The 23368-nt window shown below is 44.7% G+C and overlaps 2 protein-coding genes and 1 long non-coding RNA gene across 3 annotated transcripts; all 3 read right to left on the bottom strand.

Annotated features, from left to right (window-relative positions):
* Nucleotides 1-5188: 5188 nt before the first annotated feature.
* On the bottom strand, nt 5189-6637 carry LOC123154763 (transcription factor MYB93). The gene is made up of 3 exons (XM_044573403.1): nt 6424-6637; nt 6211-6340; nt 5189-6134 (listed from the first exon to the last, which is right to left on the bottom strand). Exons 1-3 carry the CDS (start codon nt 6554-6556, stop codon nt 5423-5425), a joined length of 975 nt encoding a protein of 324 aa, XP_044429338.1. The 5' UTR covers nt 6557-6637; the 3' UTR covers nt 5189-5422.
* Nucleotides 6638-11676: 5039 nt separating this feature from the next.
* Nucleotides 11677-16374, bottom strand: LOC123152605 (B3 domain-containing protein Os06g0194400). The gene is made up of 7 exons (XM_044572108.1): nt 16134-16374; nt 15934-16044; nt 15809-15843; nt 15547-15724; nt 15242-15448; nt 14657-14742; nt 11677-11968 (listed from the first exon to the last, which is right to left on the bottom strand). The coding sequence occupies exons 1-6, from the start codon at nt 16263-16265 to the stop codon at nt 14704-14706; spliced, it is 702 nt and encodes a 233-aa protein (XP_044428043.1). The 5' UTR covers nt 16266-16374; the 3' UTR covers nt 11677-11968; nt 14657-14703.
* Nucleotides 16375-19602: 3228 nt separating this feature from the next.
* Nucleotides 19603-22200, bottom strand: LOC123150545 (uncharacterized). Its single transcript, XR_006475186.1, has 2 exons — nt 20373-22200; nt 19603-20011 (listed from the first exon to the last, which is right to left on the bottom strand). It is a non-coding gene; the product is annotated as an uncharacterized lncRNA (long non-coding RNA).
* Between the last annotated feature and the right edge of the window lie 1168 nt (nt 22201-23368).

The following is a 23368-nucleotide window of genomic DNA, read 5'->3' as shown; positions in this document are numbered from 1 at the left end:
GTAACGAGATTGAACTAGGTATTGGATACCGACGATCGAATCTCGGGCAAGTAACATACCGATGACAAAGGGAACAACGTATGTTGTTATGCGGTCTGACCGATAAAGATCTTCGTAGAATATGTAGGAGCCAATATGAGCATCTAGGTCCCGCTATTGGTTATTGACTGGAGACGTGTCTCGGTCATGTCTACATTGTTCTCGAACCCGTAGGGTCCGCGCGCTTAAGGTTACGATGACAGTTATATTATGAGTTTATGCATTTTGATGTACCGAAGGTTGTTCGGAGTCCCGGATGTGATCATGGACATGACGAGGAGTCTCGAAATGGTCGAGACGTAAAGATTGATATATTGGAAGCCTATGTTTGGATATCGGAAGTGTTCCGGGTGAAATCGGGATTTTACCGAAGTACCGGGAAGGTTACCGGAACCCCCCGGGAGCTAAATGGGCCATGATGGGCCTTAGTGGAAAAGAGAAGAGGCAGCCCTACATGGGCTGCGCGCCTCCCCCTTCCCCTAGTCCTATTAGGACTAGGAGAGGTGGCCGGCCCCCTCTCTCTCTTTTCCCCCTCCGCGAATCCTATTCCAACTAGGATTGGGGGGGAATCTACTCCCAGAGGGAGTAGGACTCTCCTGGCGCGCCACACCTTGGCCGGCCAGCCTCCCCCCTCTAGTCCTTTATATACTGAGGCAGAGGCACCCTAGAACACACAAGTTGATCCACGTGATCTATTCCTTAGCCGTGTGCGGTGCCCCCAGCCACCATATTCCTCGATAATACTGTAGTGGAGTTTAGGCGAAGCCCTGCTGCTGTAGTACATCAAGATCGTCACCACACCGTCGTGCTGACGGAACTCTTCCCTGACACTTTGCTGGATCGGAGTCCAGGGATCGTCATCGAGCTGAACGTGTGCTCGAACTCGGAGGTGACGTAGTTTCGGTGCTTGATCGGTTGGATCATGAAGACGTACGACTACTTCCTCTATGTTGTGTCAACGCTTCCGTAGTCGGTCTGCGTGGGTACGTAGACAGCACTCTCCCCTCTCGTTGCTATGCATCACCATGATCTTGCGTGTGCGTAGGAATTTTTTTGAAATTACTACGAAACCCAACAGGTGTACCATGTCCTGGACACATACTGTCAGGCAACCGGGCAGCGTATTAACTATGCCAAGTCTTCTATCTATTTTAGCAAGGGTGTTCCGGAGTCGGTCAGGCAAGAGATCAAAGAGACGCTCAATGTTCCCAACGAAACACTAAATGAAAAGTACTTGAGAATGCCTTCAGACATAGGGAGTTCGAAGAATGGGGCTTTTAAATACCTCAAAGACCGACTTTGGAGCAAGGTACAGGGTTGGATTGAGCGCACCATGTCTTCTGCTGGTAAGGAAGTTCTTGTCAAATCTGTGGCTCAGGCAGTCCCGGTCTTCTCCATGTCTTGTTTCAAACTCCCAAGAGGTTTATGTGAACATCTGAATATGCTAATTCGAAAATTCTGGTGGGGGACAAAGGATGGAAAACGGAAACCGCACTGGGTCTCTTGGAAAACAATGACACAACAAAAGGTATGGGAGGTCTTGGTTTCAAAGATTTCGAGCTTTTTAATCTTTCCATGTTGGCAAGGCAAGCATGGCGACTGTTGCAGCATCCGGAATCTCTAAGTGCGCGTGTGCTGAAAAGCGCTTATTTCCCAAATTCAGACATCTTGCAAGCAGTGCTGGGAAACCACCCTAGCCAGGTTTGGTGTGCCATTATAGAGGGAAGAGATGTACTGAAACAAGGTTTGATCAAGCGGATTGGCAACGGTGCAGATACAAATATATGGACGCAAAACTGGGTACCTAGAGAGGAGATGATGCAGCCATATGGATCTACCACACCTAACCCTCCCACTATGGTTTCTGAGCTCATAACGAGCGTAACCGCGTCCTGGAATAAACAGCTTGTCCAAACAACCTTTATGCCGATGGATGCACATGTTATACTTGGAATACCCTTGTGCACACGAAATGTCGATGACTTTTGGTCTTGGCACTACGAAAAGCATGGTTCTTTTTCTGTGAAATCAGCATATAACATGCTCGTTGCTACAAGGAACCGAAGAGAGGCATGGCTTGAGGAAGTCCCAGGATCATCCAGCTCCAGGGCCGAGGAGGGGGCGTGGAAAACCTTGTGGAAAACTGCAGTTCCGGGCAAAGTACGAATGTTTTTATGGAGATTGTCAAAACACTCGCTCCCGACTAATGATGTGCGTGCTCATCGTCATATGGCCGATTCCCCACAGTGAGGCATGTGTGGAGTCCCAGACTCCTGGCGTCATCCACTCTTGGAATGCACGTCGTCTAGAAGCGTATGGGCTCTCATGGATGAGGAGATTACACATAAAATAATAGAAACATCTGAGCCCAAGGCAAAGATGTGGCTATTTACACTAATGGAGCTGCTATCTCATGAAGAGTTCGTATTGGTTGCAGTGACTCTTTGGGCTATCTGGCACTCAATATGTAAGGCGCTCCACGAAGCTATATTCCAAAGTCCCCACGCGACTCATGGATTCATCACAAGGTTTATATCCGACCTTGGCATTGTCAACGAGAAAAATCAAAGGCGGGCGTCGACAGTCGTCACACGTGATCATGTGAATAGACGTCCAGCGAAGCCACCAACTGGACACTTCAAGATAATGTGGATGCCGGTGTGGCAGGTAGAAGTGGAGGATCAGCTGTGGCAATTTGCAGAGATGAAGATGGAAATTACATGGGGAGTTCATCCCTTGTTGTCGAAGGGGTCACGGACCCAGCCTCCCTTGAAGCGATGGCATGCCGGGAGGCATTGGCCCTGGCAGAGGATCTTGGAATCCAAAACCTGGTGGTGGCTTCGGATTGCCAACAGGTGGTATCAGACATCAACAAAAACGCTAGGGGGAGGTATGGAGCGATTGTCAGCGAGATTAACCTCAGAGCACCCCCATTGCACTGTACTTTTGTTTTTGAGAGTCGTGTTGTCAATGTTGAAGCACATCGTTTAGCAAAGTTTTCTTTCTCTAGAGGTCCAGGACGCCACGTCTGATTTGGTGTTCCTCATGATGTCAGATGTATCCCACTACATGTGGAATTTCATTATAAAGTTTGGTTTTACCCCTAAAAAAACATCTTTTTCAGCCTTTCAGGGTAGTTTTGATACTGGGCTCAAAACACGGAGCCCATCTAACTGGCCCATCTTTCTCAAGCCTCCTCTCCACTCGCAGCGGTCACCGGAGGGCGAAGATTGCTGGGCTGGCGGCGGACCCGACGGACGGAGGCTGCGCAGGTGGAGGTGGCGGCGGACCTCGAGCTGTCCCCACCTACGGCAGTGCCAAGATTTCAAGTCCGGCGAGTCCCTCCGAATGCATTGAGTGGTACGATACGGCACAATGCCATTTTGGTCAACGTGCGAGGAGAGCTTAGGGCGATTTTAGTATAGAAACGCTCTCCAATTACCTCATCACTCCTCTATATTCTGCAAGTCATACTATTTATTGAGCTCATAAACTGTGTGCTTATGGCCAAAACTGGTATTTTCTTGATGTAGTTCACTCGAAAATTACCTCCAGGTTACCATGATTCAGTAGACTGGTGCCTCCGTGCATTGATTGGGTGGAGAGGAAATGCGCAGCTTATTTTGCTTGCATTGGTTGGTTGGGTAGGGAGGAAATGTAAGGCGATGTGCACTGTGATGATTTGATTGTCCTGCCACTTTCCACCATTGCTGATGTATCATCCAAGCATCCTAGCTCCTTAGGTTGAAAGAAGAATTTCTCATGTTTCTCGGTGCCCACCATTTTCTGCTCCTTAGGTTATCTTTTGTGTCCTGGAGAAACTTAAAATATACCAGACTTCACAACTTGAGCCGCAGTCTGTAACACGATTCTTAGGCGGTTATAGAGAGCATCGAATCGACATGTCCACTCTATGCTTGACAATTGAAGAATGAAGGTGCTATTGTTATCTGTATCATATCAAACTTCAGACGCGTAAATAGAAGTTAGAAAAAAATATCTATTTACTCCAGCTTAAAGAGTATACTTGCAACTTCAAAAGTACTACAAGGGTATATGTTGTGATTATGTAAAGTTTGACCATAATCAAGAAGTCACTGTTAACTATTTATCTGTGTCATATGGACTGACTGACTGCCTAGTTAGTCCTTACCAGTGGAAGCTATTTATCTGATAAGATTGGTCATGACCTGTCCATTTTTCTTTCCCAGTTCTACCAAACACGCAAGTCTAGGTGTGGTGTAGCAGTTGAAACCTATGATTAGACTTGAATTTTCATTTTTATCAGTGGCACAGGAAACTTATTGCTCTGTCCAACATATAGTGATGTAAATGCCTATGACCTTTTTCTCTTCTATAAATATGTATGCGCTCTCTTAAAGTAGTGATGAATCTGTTATACTCTTAAAGCGGTATTTTGCAAGTGGAGTAATTGGTGGTTGCAATGAAGATATGCACCATGATTTAGCATTTGCGCTTTTCGCGTTTTTGGAAAGCATATAAGCACACATCTTAGTGTTGATGTTGATGTTAGGTTGCTACCACTTGAGAACATGTTTTCGGAGTCAATTTCTTGGAAGAAAAGGGGGCAAACTTTTACCTGCTCTAAGGCAAGGACATGTGCTGACCCTGACAGGAAGAAAAAATGCTAACAATCCTTCATAGAAGCTTATGTTTATGACAGTTAAATATTTCCTCATGTTTTTCAGCTAGCTGTTTGTGAGTTTCCTGTAATTCATACCAGTTTTCAGTCACTGTTGGTTGACATGACAGAATTTAGTCAATCCTCTTGCTACCTGACTCAACAAACTTCTTCTGCATACTCGTGCTTTTAGTTTTATTTTTCGCACTATCTGTAATAGCATCTAGATGGCTTCAGTCATTCTAGATCACCAAACAGTACTTCAAGAAAAACATTTAGAAGCTGCATAAAGTGCAATCAGGCAACTTTTCTTTATGTTAGTTCTGCTATATATGATAGATGACCTCTGGTGTGGTAGCAGTGAGCGGTATTTTTCTTTGACGCGTGTTGTCAGTCAAGCTATATCATCGCACCATTTGTATCAAAGTTCGAAATGACCTATTTTCGAGCAACTAGGACAAAACAGTACTCCAGGAACTAAGATATAGTGGCAGAGAGAGAAAGGAAGAACAACCCAAGCAACCTTACATGTGTATTATATGTACACATACATACCATAGTAGTCAGAATAAAAACATCTCATGCTTGTAGGCTTATCTATGGACTCCTTTCTGAGTCTACAAGTGCATGAAAAAGAAATCTAAAGAAACTATGTAAAAAAGTGGTAAAATGATAAGCCTAAATTCCAAAAATGCAAGCCACAGGCTAGTATGCAATTCAAGCTAGGGAATTCAGGTTACATCATGCAAACTCGCTCAGCAGCTCTTCATCAAGTAGGATTTCTGACCAACTGGGAAACGGACTACTAACGCCGTCGCAGTTTGAGGTGCTGATGGTATTGCAAATGTTGGAAGCCGCCATGTCAGTGAGAGGTGGAAGGGAGTTTTCAGAGAGAAACTGCCTTTTCTTGCTGTTATTCTCTTCCTCACTGCGGTGCTGCCCACTGGTTTCAACATGGTTATCTGAACCCGGGTTGATGTTGCCAATTGTGTGATCAAAGGTAATGCTAGGCATTTGGTTCTGAGCCACCTGCCCTGCTAAGTCTATGCCACCATTACCCTCAAGTACACTTGGAGAAAGCATCTGCGGAGGGCTCAAGAAGTTGATCTGCTCCAGGTCCATGGTGAGACTGTTGAGGCTGCTGCTGGTAGTGGGGCTGGCAGCAATGGAGGCTGCAGAGTGAAGCAGTGACTGCACGTACTGGAGGTTGGCAGCCTGTGCTGTCTGAGCTTGCAGCCCGGCGGTGTGGTCATCCCATGGTTGCTGATTGATGAACTGCCGAAGGTTGGCGAGTGCAATGAGCTGCGGGAGAGCAGCAAAGAAGTCTGTTCTCGGACGGTGGGTCATCGGATCGATGCCCATCTTGATGAGCTTCTTCCTGAGGTGGGTGTTCCAGAAGTTCTTGATCTCGTTGTCTGTCCGTCCAGGGAGATGCTTCGCAATAGCCGACCACCTGGTACGGTTACATACATATTAGCTAAAACTTTTCATGTGAGATTTATGCAGTGGAATGTAGGTGCAGTTAGTACTTGTTGCCAAGGACGGTATGCAGCTGGAGGATGGTTTGCTCTTCCTCCTGGGAGAACTTCCCTCTCTTGATGTCTGGCTTCAGGTAGTTGGTCCATCTTAGCCTGCAGCTCTTACCACACCTGTTCAGGCCTGCAAGAAAATATGGTTCTCAGTGAAGGAAATGTGCATGAGGCAGAGAAAGAGAGAGAGAGTGATGTATCATGTATGAGTACCAGCAAGTTGAGGTAGGGATCTCCAGCTTCCATGGCCATGCTTCTGGATGTAGCTCATGAGCTTCTCGTCTTCTTCAGTAGTCCAGGGGCCCTTCTTGAGGCCATTCTCATCACTAGAAGGTGGCCTCCCCATTGATGGATACTAGGATAGGTCAATGCCGGCAGGATGGGGGAGACGAGACGATATGCCTCCCCTTCACACCTTAGTGTTCCTGTCTTTGGGATTGCTGGTCGCCTGAACATACCTTCCTATATATAATGGCTTGCTGATCCATGTTTCCTAGAAGAACAACACCATGCTAGACATAATCATTCAAGTGGAAAAGACTGATATGCCCTTAGCATTTGCGTTCACTTTATGGTAGATAGCTTGCTGTTGCTGCATGCAATTGCATGTGCATGGTCTTGGGCTGGGGTCTTGTCTGTGTCCATACCATAAAATATGTGTGGCACTTGGTTCTGTTGACTTGAGTATGCTGGCCATTTGGGCAATCACTATGACCACAATGTGATGGCGACACAAATCTCACCTGCTTCTTTCCTCCTACCTTTGTCCTCTGCTACTAGTTGTTTTATGTGTGTAGCCTTGCGCTTGGTTCTGTTAGATGTAGATGTTTAACAATAGTTTCATGAGATTGTTTGCTTTTGAACAATCATGATATTGAATGACGAAAAAGGGTTTCCCTTGAATAACTGATGGTCCATATTTTTTTCCTTTCCATCTGAAGCCTGTATGGTTTTATGGAACAGAAGGTAACCGGGTGATAGAGCTTAATTTCAGTATCCTTTGACTTGAAAAATTGCATTTGTTGGGCTTCTATGCATACTCTATGTTTCCTTACTGAAAATTGCACAGGATAGGGAACATGGAAAGGCAAATGAAACTCTGAATGAAGCAAGTGAAGGATCTGTGTTCAAAGGCACGGAATATAACAGGTAGCCAAGAAATTTCGTGGCTGCTAGCTACTAGCCTGGCGTAGTGGCGTATAATGCATTCAGATTATTCAGTGAAGCTACATCAGAGTGCCAGCAGGATACAGGATTGGACAAACAGCTGAACAATGTTTGCTGGACAACGCCAAGTTCTGAAACATGGTGAAGCCCAGATCATGTCACTTGTTCGCTCTGAGTTCCAACAATTGCACGGAGATAAAAATAATCACATCACTCTTCAACTTGAATTTAAACAAATGGAGCCTAAATTCCTGATCCATGGGCTCCACGAAACAACATGAGAGCACTGGGAAAACGCTCAATATGAGAATTCACTTTCTTGTCTCTTCTTGATTAGTCGAAACTACCCACTCCAGGTATTGTTTTTGTCTGGTTTCATGCGGTATCCGTCATTCCACGTGCTTTACCAGGTGTTGGTTCAGATTTTATATTTCTGAAATCCATCCATGCACGCAACGTGAGAAGAAAGCAGCCATGAAGCTCTCATCACCTTGTCTGTCTTCCTCCTGTCCTGTTATTTGGGTCCATAAACAAATGCAGAATCAGGTATGTACACCACTGGACAGAAGCATAATGGCCTGAGATATATAGGCCAATGGAAATGTACAAATGCTTTCTGCTCATATGTTTATGTTGTTTTCTGATGTCCCTTGACTGCTGGACTTGTATCATCTAGTACATTATTGGTTAATTTGTCTAACTAGATTGTTATTTCACTTACTTGTCTAGAGTATTCTGGACCCCTCTAAAACTTTTGCAGATTATAAAAAGATTAAACAGAAACTGTGCCTGGTAACTATATACTTGATTAGGGGTTTAGGACTGGTCTGATCATATCAAATGGTTCATATTGGAGATAAATTTGAATGCTTCATTTAAAGTAGTCTGGGTTGCTAATTCCAATTTGGTCTCTGTCTTTACTTGCAGAGTTAGATCATTATATTCTCTGTTTTCAGTTTCAATGATTTTTAAATAGCGAATCGCACTGTCCCAGTCAAAGTTGGTTGAGCCTATCGTCCTCGATGATCTCATTAGTCATTACATCTAACAGTCCTATGTTCTTTAACTAAGGCACTCCTTGGTTAGGCTTCTTCATGCCGTGTCATGTACTCATGTCAAACCGAATGCACTATGCACATATACACATATATCCTTTTAGTTAAGGAGTGACTATGGTGTTATTTTGTTTATTTACTTGATGAACACTTGCAAAAAAGTTAGCCATTTTTTGTATTGTTCTGTTTGCACCATCCCCACCCCATCTTTTACTGTGGTAAATTAGAGAACCACATTGTTATTTTTTCCTTGTCAGAAATATCATTGTGAATCAGCATGTAGAACAGTCAAACCCGCAAAGGCCATTGTGTTTATCATCTCAATGCACATTAGAAGGGAAGTTTTACTCTTCTTAAAAGCTTGTAGCATAGAAAATAAATACTCTACATGTATATGTCATGAGTTAGCACTCTCAACGGGTTGAAACTCTCACCAAGTAGCTTTTTCTTGTAGGTTCCAGCGGGTTGTAAATGTAATGCATAATCACCCCAGATCTTTGCTGATGTCTTGTAGTTGGCCATTTTTTTTGTATAGCTCTGTTTGCACCCTATCCCCATCTATTGTTGGGGTAAATTAGAGGACCACATTGTTATTTTTTTCCTTATAATTCTGAAATGTCAATGTGAATCAGCATGTGGAATAGTCAAAGCCACAAAGGCAATTGTGTTTATCATCTCAATGCACATTGGAAGGGAAGTTTTACTCTTCTTAAAAGCATGCAGTATAGTAGATAAATATTCTACATGTATATGCCATGAGTTAGCGCTCCAACGGGTTGAAACTCTCACCAACTACTTTTTTCATGTAGGTTCCATTTGCAATACATAATCTGCCAAGATCTTTGCTGATGTCTTCCCTGACGAATAAAAAAATCAAGTGCAAAGCACTGATGAATGGTTTGCACTACTCTACTGAAGAAGGCTATTCTGATTTGTAAGGCGTTGTTGTCCTATTACAGGGACCTTCCACCCCGAGGAACAGGTGACCTACTGATGAGTTTGCGTACCAGTGCCAGGATCTTATCCATTTCCAAATTTGCCATGCATGGCTGCAAATGATTGTACAGGAACAAATAATTGGTTTAGATGATTGAACACAGGAATATATGGTAAGTACATTCTAGGTTTATATTTTAACACCATTATGATTGGTATCATTTGACTAAATTGTTCTGGGTACGTCTTCCACTGTATCATTAGACGGTCAAACATCCACGCATTCACATGTGGTTCATTACAAGTGCATGAATGTGTTGTAATTCAGCCATAGCCTATGGTCAGAAGCCTAGGGTTTGCAAGTATAGGTTGTGGAAGAGAATACCTGTACCTGATATTCAAGTTCAACTCAAGATGATGGCATCAATGACACCAGCCTTTGACATGTGTGCAGGAAAACAAAAGTTGGCTGCAGGCGAGTGGGCACTAGTATCATCCTGGAAGCTGGAGTTATCCAATTAGTTTAGGTATCTGCTTCCAATGAGAAACATCGTCGTCCTTCATCGATGACGGATTTTGCCGCTCTGGACACTCCAGATGCAGCAGCCCCCATCAACTAACCGCCTTTGTTAAATCTTGTAGTGTTTGTGAACTGTTGTAGTGTCGTCGCTCCTGTGTATTTAGGTATGCAATACTATGCTATGGCGAATATGACCACTACAATCTCCATTCACAAGTGCCCATTGTTCTTTATTACACATCTACAAATGACCTATGTTTTTTTTCCTTTTTTATATGGAAATTCTTTATTGTGTATATTAGTGAACAAAGTATCATTTGTTTTTTTACTATGCATAATAAATTGACAAATGTTTTTCTGGCATGAAATGGAAGTGATTATTGATGTACTCCCTCCGTTCCAAAATACATGACATATTACATTTTGTTTGGACAAACCTTTGACCAACGGATACACTTACTTTTTAGTATGAACCTAGTGATCGTCAATTTTATATCACATACAATGTAATATTGATACTTGTTAGTCAGAGGTTTGCCCTACCGACAGAGGAGTATTATATAGCCAATTAAATCCAAAATATTCTCTGAAGACTAGAATCAGCAGCAGCCAGCAGGTCTAACTTCACTCCCTGATCTCTATTGACAATTTGCGAAAAGGCAGGTTGGTTGAGTATGAACCTAACTGCATTACACCCAACTTCGCCAGAAGAAAAAGTTATCCACAATTTTTATTTTGCAATTTCCCGATTATGTATTGACTATGAACCTGTATTTTGCTGCAAGAAAGAGAACCAGTTATCCCAAGATCTTCATGTGTCTACTACTACCTCTGTAAGAAACTTCTCATAGCAAGTACATCTTATCCTGACAGGCAAAACCAAATTAGCACATCCGCGTTCATGTTTTAACAGTGTCATAGTCAAAGATACAGAGTAGTTAGCCCGTCATATAATCTTTCATCACATTAGTGGTTTGACTAACAGACATGAAGGGAGAGTCCAAAGACAATAATAAGGCCCTCTCCAAGTCACTCCCTAGGTTCCGAATTACTTGTCGCAGGTATGGATGTATCTAGATGTATTTTAGTTCTAGATACATCCATTTCTGCAACGAGTAATTTGGAACGGAGGGAGTACGTTTGATTGTCACTCTCAAAACTAAGGTTCCATGTGCCATGAACCTCGGTTGAGTACCTCAAGTGGCTCAGGGTCAAACTAAAAGTGGCGAACAGTTCAATTGGCAGCACACGTTCCTTTTGGGTACAGGAGTATGAGACTGCCAGGCTTGTTTTCTTCTTCATCCTCTGTTTGCAGGACTTTGGTCAAATCCTTGCTAGGTTTGCATGATATTATAACAAATGTTACGAACCACGACCTGCTCGACACAGAAATAGTGGGCAGTGATCATTCATGATAGATGTTGAAGGACATCTCAATAATGGAACATCAACACCTACTTCTCTAACCAAGATCAATGATGAGATTTTGGCTCATGGACGCATTTGAAAGTTAGGTTCAGGTAAAACATTTGTTAAATAGCCACCTCAGATTTGGCAAGCATCAATGTGTGACCAGGCCCTATAAAATTACTATCACCTTCCTCGGCCGTCAGATCAAGGTTGAAGAATATCTCCCTCTTATGTAGTAGTATTATCTCCTTTGGTGCTATAGCACAATTCTGAACCTACGGTGCAAACTGGCAGCCAGAGAGGGATTGTGCCCACTCCAACTCACAACACCATATTACTTGAGAACCATAAAGTTAATGTCAAACACAGCCACGAGCTAAACATGCATATATGATCATAGAAACGGAAGAAATCCATCAAATTACACATGCTTGCATAGTAGATTAAATTGGACATCATAAGTTGGATGGGAATAAGGGTGGGGCATCACAGGCAAAATTTACAAGCGTCGTCAGTTCCCATAGATAAGTCCAAACATAACTACTGGGAGAATCCATGAAGTTCATATTTTGAACATTGTCTGTCACCCGAAAGGCTGAAGACGGTTCACGATCTCCATTTGCAAACTCGGTGTCCAACTCCGTCAGGTAGACCTAATTGACCAAAAGACCTGAAATTTTTGGTAAAAAGGAAACAAGGTTGGTTAGACAATAGTAAAAGAAATGTATGATAGAAAATTGTGTGGGGAAGTAGATGATGAAATAGGAGTTCTGGTGGTCATTGACAAATGGCAAGCAAGGGCACTATACATGTATATAAAGTTTTTCTTCGGGCAACCAGCGGGAGCGCTGCGTTTTCATTAAGATATAAGAGAGAAGAGAGAACAAAGTATGTAGGAGTCATTTTCATTAAGATAGAAGAGAGAAGAGAGAACAAAGTATGTAGAAGTCAGCGGGTCTTTAAGGGTAACACACCAAAACCCCAAATGAAAACAAAAGGCGCACGACATGCACGCCGAAAGCCCTGGCCATGCATGCCGAGTGTGACCTTGCACTGCTTTATATCCTTGAAAGCTAGATTCACCAGGTCGACTACATAGGTAATGTCTTCCCTCAGATATGACACATTCATGATATCAAGATTCGGAATGTAGAAATGATTTAGTTGAACATATGTGGTTTTGGCATTCTTTTAAACTGTTAATACAGCAAGGTGAGTACTGTTTCTGAGACCATCCAAGAGTGTGCCTTTCTCTAAGAACTGTGAAAATCAATTTTGCTCCACAGAACTACAGATACTCATGCAAAAATGGAGTATGCAATACAAATGCCTATTTATTGGGGAGGGCAAGACAAGCATAATTTTGCATAGAGCACCTACGGCATGCTACTTCCACCACCCAAACAATCCAAGAGCAATTCATAAATGCCTAGCATGTAATCAACTAGTAAAATCAAAATTTTGGGCAGCTGTTTTTGTTCCTGTTTACAACAAACAGAGTCAAGGCAAACTAAATCATAATAAAACAAGTTCCGCAATTATTTCAGCCATGTCAACTACCACACAATCATAAAAAGTTCAATACATATACCATAAATGCCTTGCATGTAAGCAACTAGTTTGGCAGAAATCAAAGTTTTGGCCAGCTGTTTTTTATGTTCACAACAAAGAGAGAATTCCTTATTTGACCCATTTTTAAAGTTTGGTTCCCTTTTTGGCCCAGCATTTTGTTTTCTACCCTTTTTGACACCCAAACTTCATTTTAATCCCTACGTGACACTTCTGTCAATTTTGGCTATTAGCGGTGTTAAGTCTGACCTAAAAAGACTGTTTTACCCCTAATGTAGTATGTGAACATATTATTTAAATGCAACACAAAGGTAATGTGAAATATTTTGTCCTATTTGAATAAGTAAAGAAAACAAAATTATTTATATGACTAATAATAATAATAATAATAATAATAATATTAATACAAAAAATGGAACAGTGGCGAACCCATTTAGCCTCTACTGTAGCATATAAATTTGTACACATTAATCTAGCGTATGACAAGTTAATGGGTCATGTCGCATAGATGTGTTCATGCCACAAGTGCTGCACACGCACAGGCCATTGCGATACAGATCGATCGGCTCTGAGCTGCAATATGTGGCAGGTTGTGTTGGCCCCATACAGACTATGCGAGTACTTCGGCGACGGCAGCGCGCGAGGATGACGATGACGGACGAAGCAACAAACTTCCGACCGAGACTAGCAAAGCTAGCTACGTACGCCACACACGTACGTACACCGGCCGTAGACAGAAGCATCTCACGCATGTATAAAACAGCAGACTAATCGATCGTTGCTTGATCGATCCGGCTAGCTGCACACACAAGAAACGCACGCAATAGCTAGCTGGTTTGATACCCTCTTTGTGTCAATTTGAAATTGCTTTTACCACATTTGCCGCGTGGTGTTGGTTTGATACCCTCAAAAAATAAAACTAAAAGTTAGCTGGTTTGATGGCCGCACGAACGTACACATGTACACATGTATCTAACCGGACATGACACAGGTGCACTTCGTCATATTTTTTGTTTGTTCACGCCCCTCCTCTACCCTTTTGTAATGACATACTATTAACAGGGGCAAAATTGTCTTTACACGTGTCAGTTAACATCTCTGGGTGGAAAAAAGCATGAAAGTGTCACATAAGGCACAAAATAAAGTTTGAGTGTCAAATAGGGAATAAAACGGTTTTCTGGGCCAAAAAGGGAACTAAATTTTAAGAGTGGGCCAAATAAGGAATTCTCTCCACAACAAACTGCGATGCAGTTAACATTGTTCAGGCAGACTAAATCATAATACTACCTCTCTCTCAGTTTAGAGGGCGTGCGCGTAGCCCTAGGTCGTCAATTTGACCAACCTAATACAAGTCATATATCACAAAAAAATATACTAATATAAAATTCAGATGTTCTATTTTCAAACGATATAATTTTTGTGTTATATAGTTTATATTAGGGTGATAAAATTGCAACCTAGGTATACGCGTAGGACTTGTAAACTGAAACGGAGGTAGTAAAACAAGTTTCATAATTATTTCAGCCATGTGAACTACCAACAGAAAAAGATGCATTTAAACAACTAGTTTAGCGGAAATCGAAAAATTGGCCAGCTGTTATTTTTTCATGTTCACAACTAACTGCGATGCAGGAAACAGAGTTAAGACAGACTAAATCATAATAAAACAAGTTTCACAATTATTTCATCCATGTGAACTACCAACAGAACAAGATGCCTAGAAATGAACTTTTAAAATACTCAGTTCAAATATTCAACCAATGCTGGCACAATAATATGAACAATTTACCTGCTCTAAGTGCATTTTTGAATTTCAGTATCTCGCACCCTCATAAGTCATCGTTCATAGTAGGAACTTTGTCTGATAACGTAGACCTGCATCATTTACATAACAAAGCCAGCATTGTTAGCAGTGACACACATGATTTCTCAGCTGACAATCTTTCCAAAAATTATTTCCAATAGAGGCAGTAAGCATTCTAGGATCTGCTTTTAAAATGAAGGAATGCTGCAGGGATGTTGAATAGTAATGTTTCCAGCAATAAACAGGTCCAATTTGTCATCCTGCAGCTCAACTCGACGGTTTAATTCTACAACATACGGAACCACAGAAGCCCAATGCATAATGTCTAAAGTTATTACATGATCATGACGAGAATTTCTCATGAATTAACTTGACCAACTTAATATTATTACTTGGGTGTACAAATATTGTGGAACATTCATGATAATGGCAGCAGCACCAAACATGAAAGCTTCAAGATTTTCTAGAATTGTAAGATGCAACTGGAACGCGATTCTGCAGAAATTGTATGAAATGCACATCCATTCTCACCAGATACAGCATTCCATAGATAGATATTTAGAATCTCACCTTGAACATCGTCCGGTTGATCAGCTCGAACACCAGACAATCCCCATCAACCAGGTTGTGCTGGATGGCGAACCCTCTCCATCCAGCACTGAGGCCGTTCTTAAGCGCAAGGTAGAGCGATTCGGACTCGACGCCCTGCTCATCCTTCAAAGTGAGCTTCTCGTCACGCTTCGGGAGATGCTTCCGGCAGAAGGGCAACGGGAGGCCCTGCCAGTAATCCAAATGAACAACCCCAGAATCATCAACAGATCATCGGTTTCGATCAGCAAGTGAACTGAATACAACGGTGGGGGCATTTTGCTTACCAGCCAGAACCCTCCGGTGACATGTGACTGCGTCATGGGCTTGACAAAACTGGGGTAGCGTGACCCTAGCTTGGCCTGCAGCTCTTCGGCCATGGTGGTGGCATACTCTCTGGCCTTGTCTGTAGCGTACACTCGATTAATCAAGTCGCTCCTTGTGCTGGTCGTCGTCCTGCGCCCCCTGCTCGAAGGCAACCAAGAAATGGAGATTACTAAATATGCAACGAATTTGTCACTGGAGAGGAAGAATCGGGCGAGACATCACCTCCTGATCTTCTTCTCGAGGACATGAAAGACATCCTACACACATCACATAAAAGATGCATTTTTCGGTTAGCAATCGAATCAAGGCAAAGAAAAAAGAGGAAAAAGGAAACTCAGCAGCCTCACCTCGAATCGGTAGTTGGGCTGCTCAGGGAGGCTGGCGACGCGGCCGGACCGCCGGATCGGGGCGTCCTCGCCGGCCTCCCGCGGCACCCGCTTCCGCTTCAGGGACTTGGCCTGCGACACCGACCAAGAACCACCAGGCGATTCAAACAACGAGAAGGCGAGTCGAAGCGGAGGGGGGAGGCGAGGGCGGCGGATCTGACCGGCGAGGGCTTGGGGGTGGCGGCCTCCCTGACGGCGGCGGAGAGGTGGCGCAGCTTGAGCTCCTCCAGCTTCCGCTGGTTCTCCTCCACCTGCCTCCGGCGCTGCTCCTCGTACGCGATCGCTCCGGCCATCTCCTCCCTCCTCCTCGATTTCCTCTGCCTCTCTCTCGCGGTTTGAACTGGTGGGGGAGGCGAAGGCGGCAGAATGGACGGGATTGGGAGGAGGCGAGAGGGGAAAGCTGCGGCGGCCTATAAATTAGACTTGTGGGCGCCAGCGGAGGGTTCTAGCAAGGACCGGTCTATGGACCGTTTGACGAGGGGTCCGGTCTCTGGTGTGTTCGCTGGGTGTGGACGGGCGCATGGGCTGGGTCCTGGGATGGCGGGGGTGCCAGGCCAAGAGCCGCGAGATTCGAAAGTTCAAACGTTCGAAATCTCTCTCGCGAGGGCTTGGGGGGCAGGCAGCTCGCCCCGTGATTTTCTGCGGGGGCCACAGGTCAGTGTGACGCGCATGGTGGGTGGTAAGTCTTGTGCGCTTTTACTGGTGTGATCACGATTTATTTTGGTGGGATTTTCTTTTGTTAACTTTGATATTGGTGGGGTAATTCGACAAAGAAATCGCGTAGGAAGAAGCATGTCCATGAGAGCATATCTAACAGACGCTCAAAAAGAGCTCCGTACACTAAAATTTTGTTTTTTTGGCGCCGCACAGCTCCAGCATATGCTGTAGCGCTAAAAGTTTTTGGGCGCGTGCTGAAAAACGCTATCGCGCGCAGCATATTTTGGGCTCCGGATTGCGCGCGCTTCACAATTTGCATTGTGTGCTTTTTGTGCGCGCGTTTTTGGGCGTCTGCAAAAACGATGTTGGTCCCAGCGCACTAAAAGTGCTAAAGTGGCGCGCTATAACTTTTATTGGGCGCCAAATTTTTGTGCGGCCGTTGGAGATGCTCTGAAAGAACATGTATTGCTAACATATTTTATCAAAAAAAATGAACATATGTTCTCCTTTTTTTCTTACGGGAAACATATGTTCTCCTTTAGAAAATGTTGGGAAAAATTATATGGTATAGCTTGATTGTCTACATTTGAATTTTCATCGTGATTTTTCTGTCTAATATTTAGCCAATGGTTACAAAATCATTGTATATTGAGAGTGCTTCTGAATATGAGTGAATAGTGTCTATTATGGTCTAATGTAAAATACTCCCTCCGTTCACTATTCTTGTAATATTGAAATACGAATTCGGTGGTATAATTTTTGCCCCCCGCCTCAGTCGGTCTCGCTGGTTAAATTTATGGTCAAACTTAGATCTCGAGAAGCGCGGACGCGCTACATTATGGAATGGAGGGTTTGTAGGTCAAATTATGAATTTGGACAGTCAAACTAGTGTTGGTAGTCCCTGCAAAAAAAAAAGTGTTGGTAGTACTTTCTGAATTACTTTAATTGGTATCACAAAAAGGCAAATTTACCGGGTGCTACTGAAATAGTTTTGGAATGGTGCTCCTCTTGAAAATATTAGCACATTTTCATTTAGACTAATCCACGAGTAGACACTAAACATGGCAATGGCAATATGCAACTTATATTGATATCTAAACATGTGAGCATGTACAATACATAGAATGAAAGCATTTATGAACATAGCATCTATGGCTAGCACATGAGCGAGCAAATGGGGATGAACAGGTCATACCCTTCGTTTGGCCAGGCCAACGCGGCAGCGACAATAGCAGCCTCGGCGGTGTCTGTGGCCTTATTCTTGGCGGCAGCGTCGTCGGCCATGGGTTCTATGCAGGGGAAGTAGTGGAAGCAGATGAGGACGGAGACAAGGACAGATCGGGAGTAGTCGTGTCAAGACGCTCCCAAAAAACCTTATTGTTGTTTTCCCAGGCAGGATGTCGAATGACAGAGTTCTGGAGGCACCTGCTCTCCCGACCAACCGTGCACGCGGTCGTCGGGATGGGATCGCCGGAAGCAGCACAGAGAGAGGAACAATAGATGACGACTATGGTTGTGTAGGAGGGAGTGAGTGAGTTAGGGTTCACTCCACATGCCATCGCCTCCTTATATAGGTTGTCGGGTAGATGGGCCTAGGCTTAGGCCCACGACCAAGTCCGCGAATAGCCCACGGTCCAACGTCTCAGACAGTGATGTTTCCGTTGGCGTCTTGTTAATTAATCCACAATTAATTAATCATTCTTGACCGGCCCCCCCTCGCGCGCATCTCCTTATAAAGGGATCTCACCCTTACTACTAAAGCGGTAAGGTACTAAATTTCCCACCATTTGCCATGCACCTAAATAAGCCTTAGAGATTAATCAGGGATTATTGTCTTATATGGATCAAAACCTACTATAATCTAACAGCTACTATTGGTGCTACTGAAATAGTTTGGGAATACTTTTGTGATAATAGCCCCAAAATGTCAGGCCTAAGAGCATCTCCAACAGTTGCGCCAAACTAGCGCCGCGCCGCAAAATTGCCCATTTTAGCACGCGTGCAATCGGTATAGTGGCTCCAGCGGGCGCGCAAAAACCCCGCGTGCGGCATATCTAGTTAAGCGCGCGGGCCGAAACTGCCTCGCGCGCCGCTTATTTTCTGCGCCCACTCCCGCGCGCTGTACTCTCGCGCGCTCGCTCGCAACTCACCCCCCCCTCTCCAACCGCGGCGCCGCCGCCGCCCGCGCCATCCGACGACCGTTCCGGCGCTTCCCCGGTCTATCCCCGCGCCGCGGCGGCTTCCTCCGCCCCCCTCTAGTCACCGCAGCCCCTCGCGCGCGTCCGTCCTCCGACGAACAGCTCCCGGGCGCTCGCTGTCGCTCGGCGCCCGCAAGGTGTTCGACAAAATGCCTGCAAGGTATGTATTGCTCAAACTTCATGAATTTGGTGCATATTGATTGTAGTTTTTATAGCATAGTATTGAACATTGTAGATGAGTTCGTCGTATGATTCTTTCGAAGAAGAATTTGATATGGAAGAGGAGGATCTTGCAATGATCCTAGCTATGCACATCAATAAAAAACCAAAGCACGATGGTTCGGTTATGGGTCGGCAGAAAATTTGGAGGGATATGATTGATGCCCATAACAGATTGACGAGGCACTATTTCATGGAGAATCCCACATACCCGGAGTCGTACTTTCATCGCCGGTTTAGGATGAGCACCGAGTTGTTCAGGCGCATTGCAGAGAAACTAGCGAGCCATGACCGGTTTTTTCAGCAAACACTGCTAGGGAAAAGGCTAGCAACAGCGCGGGTTTTAGGTGTATCAATAGCGCGGGTACCCGCGCTACTAATAAGGCGCTACAGCTAATAGTTAGTAGTAGCATGGGTGAAACCCGCGCTAATACCAGCGCTACTAGTATCCGAAATACTAGTAGGGCACTTTTGTCCCAACGCTACTAGCAACAAATTAGGAATTGAAAAAAAATAAAAATAGATGCAGTATTCATGAATGGAGATCAGAGACACATCCAATGCAAAATAAATTTCACAAAACCATCTTAACACTTGCAGTGTTCATGGATGCAACATTGAACATCTCAAACACGAAGAGATCACGAGGACGCACACAACCATCATCAAAAGGTTGGTACCTTCCCTAGCGTTTCACCACCAACCTAACTAGACCACTTCTCTAGATGTATGTACAAAGAGTCAAGGTCCTCCACCTTGAGGAACTCCAGACGGTGGCGTCGTCCTCCACCTCGGTGACCTTCGGACGGTGGCGTCGAGGTCCTCCACCCTGGGACACCTCCTGCGTCGCAATCACCTGGACAATAATCTGTATGACGCGGTCGCGAGGCTTCACGGTGAAGTCTGCCTCCGAGTAGTTGAAGAGCACGACTCCCATCGGGCCGCAGTAGTCCTCGTCGGTCACCCTGCACCCAGTCGAGAAAGTGAAAACTTATTGTGCAAAACTATAAAGCAGTTGAAGTTAGAGACGTGAACCATCAGTTTCACATAGGAAACAGAAACATATGATATTAGATGAAAGGCAGCAAGCATACTCTTTCTCAAACAAACTTCTCGTCTGTGTACATAACAGTAGCATGGAGTGGGCACTGCTAGTGCATGGTTAGAAAACGCTCTACTGGCCATGCTTTCTACCAAGCTAGATATTTATGCAGTATACCACATACTAAGCTTGTGGTTAGCTGATCCGTTGGTTTGCTGTAAAATATTAGGGAAAGAAAGGGCATAAAGGATGATGAGATGATGGACCTACATTTCACATTATACCTGATATGAGCTGCAGTTACCATAACTTTGCTTGCCACCTCATAGATGTTGAAAAAAAAGTCTTGACAGCAAGGAAACTTCAAACAATACTTCCATGGCATGACAAATGAATGTCTTCCCTGCACAAATTATACTGCTAGAATAAGAAAATTAATGCAAGATCCATGATGTGTTCATTACCATTTGTGTCATCCCCTGTATGGTACTTAAGCTATTCCTCTGAATCTGCTGAAAATTGTCTCACCCTCGAGATCTTCAATAAAAGAAATCAACATTTTGGTGATTTAAAGTTCTTTTTTATATGTGATGGTCCTAGCATTCCAAAAAAATATCAGAAATATTCTGAACATAATCTAACGACAGTGGAAAAAGTAATATACACATGTAATATTCATCTTCACTTATTACCTGGGTTCACTGGATATGACTACCTCAACATCTGCACATGTTTCTTTTCCCTGCAGCTAAGGAGCAAAAATGATATTCATTTTCTTCAGATGTCTTGACTTATAATCCCATAATATATAAGCATAACTAATTACGTAGAGTAATACTGGGATAAATAAAGAAACTTTAATTCACATTTTCCCTATTTGCATATAGTAGTAGCCAGATCTATAAAAATTAAACATCAAGTCCTTTGTCATGTAAGCATGACGCACTAGCACAAAGAAGTTGCCGGATTGTCGAAAACCTATGACACTGTGAGACTGAACGAAGCTTCGCATTCAATACTCGTCATTCATGTGTTAAGAGTCTAGCACATAGGTCTACAGAAACAGGCAAGCACGCATCTGAACATAGGTAGCAAATTTAAGCTATCTCGGTACAGCATGTTTGTGTATAAATTGATGAAGTGCACAAATAAACTGATGACAACTCCAAGCTGGCAGATAGCCGGACGGAGACCGAAACATTGGCCAGAGTAGAGCCGAAAACGAAGCCGTTGGTTATCACCGATCCGGCAACGAATTGCACAATGTATGTATGTAGCATGATGGAGCGATCAGGAACAGCACCTGCAGCCCAATCATGCAGCTTAGACCTGAGGCACTAACACATCATCGATCTGCATCGCCCCTGAGCCTCCAGTGATCCCCCGATTTGGTCCCCGAATCGACCCCCAAATCCTTAGAGTTCCGTGGCGGAATACATGGGCGCCCGATGGAGCGCCATGGTGACGGCCCTGCCTACCTAGTGCCTACGCGCGCTACCGGCGGGGGGCGAGACCGGCCTCGGACGGGGGAGATCCGGGCTGGCCGGCCGGACCGGACTCGATCTGGCTCGGTTCTTCACGCGGGAGGTCGTATGTAAGCGAGGAAACGAAGGAAAATCCGAGGAAAGATAAGGGCTTCCTTGTCGGGAGGAGGACGGTTTCTCGCCGGTGCTCCGGTGGAGATGGGCGGCGAGGGTTTCCGGCGGCGAGAGGCTTCGGGGCGGCCTCTCCTGGTTAACGCCCTCCGACTTGTCCGTCGTGCGCGGGCGCTTCTCGTCGGCGGCCGGGGGCTCCTCCCCCTCCTCGCGCTCGCGCTTCCGCGCAGGGGACTGGTGCTCCTCCTCGTCCGCGCCCATCGCCGGCCGCCGGGAGGAAGGAGAGAGAAGGGGCGAGCAGAGGAGGAAGGGGAAGGGAGGGGGAGGAGGAGGAGGTGGGGTGTTGCGCGCGGCCGGCGCTCGCCGGAACCGGCCGGCGTGGGTGGGGGCGGCGGTGAGGAGATCGTGGGGAGAGGAGCCGGGTGGGGTGGACCGAGGAGATCGTGCGGAGTTCCTGAGATAGAGAGAGTGGTGGGGTGGGAGTGGATCGAGCCGGGGTGGATGGTGCAGCAGTGGACACGGTTAGTAATAGCGTGGGGTTTTTACCTGTGCTATAGCTACCTACTTAGTAGTAGCGTAGGTTTTATATCCCTCGCTACTACTATGACCTGTTTCAGGGGTATGATGAAGATCATTTAGTAGTAGTGCGGGTTTATACCCCTCGCTACTACTATCAGCTTATTAGTAGCGCGGTTTTTATACCCCACACTGCACTAATTAGCAGTAGCGCTCGTTTTTAGACCGCGCTACTGATAAACTTCTGTGTATAAGGTTTTCCCTAGTAGTGAAAGAAGGAATGCCGCCGGAGAGCTCGGGCATAGCACCTTTAAGAAGGTGACATCCGCTTTGCGTATGTTGGCATACAGTATCCCGGCTGATTTAGTTGATGATCACTTGGCAATGGGTGAGAGCCAAGCCATCATGTGTGTCAAGCGCTTCGCAGTCGGAATTGTGCAAGTGTTTGGCCAGGAGTATTTGAGATCTCCCAATGATGAAGACGCCGCAAGGCTATTGGAGATGAACAAAGCTCGCGGCTTTCCTGGTATGCTTGGCTCAATAGATTGCATGCATTGGAGTTGGACGAATTGTCCAAAGGCATGACATGGGCAATTCCACGGCCAAAAAAAGAGTTCCACTATAATCCTTGAAGCGGTGGCGATCAAGAGACTTGGATTTGGCATGCATTCTTTAGAATGCCTAGATTTTTGAATGACATCAATATTGTCAACCGGTCACCACTGATGAATAAGATTGCAAATGATGATTTGCCACCGGTGCAATTTGTAGCAAATGACCATACATACAACTATGGCTATTATTTAGCGAATGGCATCTATCCAAAATGTCAAACCTTTATGAAACCATTGAAAAAGCCAGAAGGTAAGAAAAATCTTGATTTTCACAATGCTCATGCGGCGGCTAGAAAAGATGTGGAGAGAGCTTTTGGGATTTTGCAAGCCCAATTTGCTTGTGAGAGGACCGGCTAGATTTTGGGATCAAAAAATGCTTTGGTACATCATGCACGCTTGTGTGATCATGCATAACATGATCATCCAGAATGAGCGTGGCCGAGATGTAGACTACTCTCAGTATGAGCTCTTTGGACATCCCGTGCGAGTGTGACGGAGGGCTGAAAAGGTGGCCCGTTTTGTTGCCTCCTATCATGTCATTCGACGTCCCGCAGT

Source organism: Triticum aestivum, chromosome 7A (genome assembly GCF_018294505.1).
Source record: "Triticum aestivum cultivar Chinese Spring chromosome 7A, IWGSC CS RefSeq v2.1, whole genome shotgun sequence".
Taxonomy (NCBI): domain Eukaryota; kingdom Viridiplantae; phylum Streptophyta; class Magnoliopsida; order Poales; family Poaceae; genus Triticum; species Triticum aestivum.
Note: the sequence above shows the minus strand (reverse complement) of the source record. Positions and strands in the feature narration are given on the sequence as shown.